At 43.6% G+C, this 3,907-nt stretch overlaps 1 protein-coding gene across 1 annotated transcript; it reads right to left on the bottom strand.

Moving 5' to 3' along the window:
• Positions 1–378: 378 nt before the first annotated feature.
• On the bottom strand, positions 379–3,648 carry LOC115686766 (putative receptor-like protein kinase At3g47110). The gene is made up of 2 exons (XM_056308713.1): positions 965–3,648; positions 379–865 (listed from the first exon to the last, which is right to left on the bottom strand). The coding sequence occupies exons 1-2, from the start codon at positions 3,636–3,638 to the stop codon at positions 492–494; spliced, it is 3,048 nt and encodes a 1,015-aa protein (XP_056164688.1). The 5' UTR covers positions 3,639–3,648; the 3' UTR covers positions 379–491.
• Positions 3,649–3,907: the final 259 nt, after the last annotated feature.

Here is a 3,907-nt window from a genome sequence, read left to right as displayed (position 1 = left end):
CTTGATTTTGAGGGGAGATATTATAATATTATCAGAATATTTGGAGATTTCATTGGATTGACACAACAACGTATTACAATTAAAAGGTATTCAACGATATGTGAAGGAAAGGAAGTAATCTAATGAGAAAACTATTTACCTAGACAATAAGCAAAATTCTACAGTCGATTTTAATTTCATCAAATCTGACATCTCGAAATAATTTGAAAATATTATGATAATGATGTTATGAGATTATCCTCGTCAATCGTCAAATAAAACTCTCTTTTTGCAACCAAAGGCATGTAGCACCCATATTATCTAATGTTAAAAAAAATTAAGATTAATAGGAATTACTTAAAATTTATTAGAAATAAGGAAAATTAGAAACAGAAAATTCAGAAAAAGAAAATAGTGAGATAGAGTACATACATTGAACTAGTATATGAGTTTGGCTCTGGCCCAGTGGTAAACAGTACAAATTAAGACAGAGAATAGGACCATCCAAATTATTATGAACTTGCTTCAACCAAGCCTCTCTGCTCGGCTCCATACCTAGCCCTGATCTTATGCAGTTCCTTGTGCACTTCGGCCATGCCCATCCGATCCCGCGGCCATTCCATCGAACACGCAACTCCAACCGTTAGGACGGAGGCAATGCAGTCTCTCATCCTCTCGGTTTCCCGCTCATCTTCTCCGTTAAAAAAGGCCGAGTCCACAATCTCCATGGCTCCGTGTGGCAGAGCCACCTTGACAAAGGTGTGGAGATTCAAATGGTCCTTGAAAACCTCTTCTGTGGGTCTCCTCCCAGTGAACATTTCCAATAAAAGAACGCCGTAGCTGTACACATCACCTTGCGTGGATACTATGTCCCCCATGCCATACTCTAATATAGTGTGCATCAAGTAATATGCAATGAAAATCCAAATTCATCTCAAGGCCAACGCAGATAAAACTAAGACAATTAATGAGAAAATTTTCTTACCAGGAGGGACATAGCCTACGGAACCCCTCACTGCCACTGAGCTGCTCCGGTTGTCAATGTCCACGGCCTCTGTTGTCGCGACAGAGCTGATCTTCGCCAGCCCGAAATCCCCAACTCGCCCCATCATTTCGTTGTCCAGAAGTACATTACTCGGCTTCAGATCTCCATGTACAATCTTTGGGCTACAATCCTCGTGAAGATATTGGATCGCTGAAGCTATGTCAATGGCAATGTCTAACCTCTGCATTAGTCCCAAATGTCCAGGTTTTCCGAGTTCATGTTCATGCTCGACGTCCTCATCGTTTCCTTGGTGTATCCAATTTTCTAAGCTCCCATTAGCCATGTATTCGTATAATAGAGCTTTGAAATCGTTGCCGCGGTAGTCCACACTTGAGCACACGTTCAAGATCTTCACGAGATTTCGGTGTCTTATGGCTCCTAAGGTTTGACATTCCGAGACAAAGCTCTTCGAAGCACCTCTGTGGCCCATGTTGAGCACTTTAACCGCCACCCAGCCGCCTTCCCGTGAAGTTCCTTTATAGACAGTACCATATCTCCCTTTACCGATCACATTGGTCTCAGAGAATCCATCTGTGGCTCTAAAGAGTTCCTCATAAGAGACCCTCGAGAATCGGTGTTCAAACGGCAATTCAGCTGCAGAGAGATTTTCTTTCGACTTCTTTCTCCGGTACCAAATGATAAACAAGCAAAGACACAGAATGAAGCCTGACAAGACGCCAGCCACTGTGGCGATTATTGTAACTTTTTTTGTCCAAAATGGTTTAGAGGTGTTCGATTTGCAAGAAGGAAGGTTTAGTTCTGCAATACCTCCACAGAGATTACTATTCTCGAAGACGGACACTGCACTAGCATTGAGAAATACTCCTTGCTTCGGAACTTCTCCTTCGAGCTTGTTTAAAGATAGATTCAAGTAATTCAGATCCGTAAGTTGAACGAGAGAGCTCGGGATTTCACCAGACAAGTCATTATGGGAAACATCCAACTCTCGTAAGCCCCGTAATGTGCCTAAAGCCGGAGGAATTTCGCCATGAAAGGAATTGATTGCTAAGTTGAGCCGTTCCAATAGCAGGCACTTGCTGATGGAGCTAGGAATTGGTCCTGTCAGCTTATTGTAAGATAGATCCAGCTCTACAAGATTGGCCAAGGACCCAACTTGAGACGGAAGAGATCCGCTCAACTGGTTATGTGCCAAGCTGAAGATAATCGAAATGGTAGAAAGACTAAGAACCTCCTCTGGAATTGAACCACTCAGATTATTGTTCGAAAGCTCGAGCTGGATTAGCTGCCTACAGTTACCAAGACTCCGCGGTATTTCCCCGTAGAAGCCATTGAACTGCAGGTAAAGGCGATTCAATAACGTCAAATTGCCGATCGATGATGGGATCTCTCCCGTTAACATGTTTCCGCTTAAGTACAATTCGTGCAAGTTATGGAGTGCTCCGATAGAAGAAGGAACACGACCGCCGAGCGAATTGTTTAATAAGCCAAGAAAGGACAGGTTGAAGAGATTGCCAATGCCAGGAGGAATGGTTCCGAACATTGGGTTGTAACCCATAGAAATTACTATAACGCCGTTGGAAAGATTGCCAATGGAATCTGGCAACGAACCTTCGAGAAAATTGAGGCCCACCCCAATAGTTTCCAGCCTCGAACAATTAGTCAATGAGGTAATGAAACTGAAGTCATCTCGCAACTGGTTAGAACCAAAGTCCATTCTTTCAAGAGCTTTTAGCCTTCCAAGATTTGCGGGTATCGGTCCTTGAAAACTGTTCATGTGAAAGTAGATGTACTGAAGGCCGGAGGCATTCGATAAGGACGGAGGTATAACGCCAGTAAACAAGTTGCTCCCAAAATTAAGAAAAGTGAGAGATGGAAGAGTGTTGCCGATATAAGGGGGAATGCTCCCTCTCAATTGATTGTCACCGGCGCTGAAGGTGACAATGCCGGAGATGTTGAAGATTGCTGGAGGGATCTCGCCAGTGAGTTGGTTAAACGCCAATGCAACAAACCTCAAACCACGAAGCTTGGACAATGTCTCGGGAATCTCTCCTTGCAACTCATTTTCTCTGACGAAAAAAGTGGAAATTTGGGAGAGATTTCCAATAGAATGAGGAATAGATCCTGTAAGACTGTTGCTAGCCAAACCTAAAGCTCGAAGCTTTGACAAAGAGCCGAGATCATCAGGAATTTTGCCCACAAGTTGGTTATCAATGAGATTCAAAATCTCAAGGTTTGAGCACTGAGAAAGATTGGTGGGCATTTGTCCGCCGAAAGAGTTGTTACTAAGGTCGAGACGGCGAAGGCGAAACAAATGGCCAATACTTTGTGGAATTTCGCCGCGAAAGCTGTTGTTCTGTAGAACGAGCCTTCTCAGGAAAGAGAGGTTTCCGACATGAGGCGATAGAAGACCGCCCAAGCCTTTGGACGTCAGGTTGAGGGACACGACCCTTTCGGGATGCCGTCCACTGCATACAACACCTTGCCACTCACAGTGATGAGAAGAGTCATTCCACGAGCTCAGAACTCCGAGCGGATCCGCATCCACACTGTCTCTAAAGTAGATCAAACCGAGCCGATCCGTCTGGTTGGTTTGCATCGCTGAGCTCGTCCAAAATGGGAGCTGGGCATAGTAAAACAGGAACATAATCACCATATGCTTTTCCATTGTGACTAACAAGATGCAAGCAAAGTCTCTTCCAGATTGAACTAAATGAGAAATGAAGACCTTTGCGTAAACTATGGGTTTTGAAAAGTCAAAAAGTTAGAGAGAAGGAGTAGTTTTGCGTACACGTCACGGAAGCTTCATCTAGGTGGATCATTTTGACCACTATTGACCAACTAAAACATACTTCACATCATTTGATGTATTATCACTTCGTGAGTCATAAGGTAAACTATATAGATCGTTACATCCGCAATTTT

Source organism: Syzygium oleosum, unplaced genomic scaffold (assembly GCF_021117445.2).
Source record: "Syzygium oleosum isolate NSW1041296 unplaced genomic scaffold, Sole_v2.1 Sole_v2.02, whole genome shotgun sequence".
NCBI lineage: Eukaryota > Viridiplantae > Streptophyta > Magnoliopsida > Myrtales > Myrtaceae > Syzygium > Syzygium oleosum.
The sequence above is the reverse complement of the archived record's forward strand: the minus strand, read 5'-3'. Positions and strand labels throughout refer to the sequence as shown.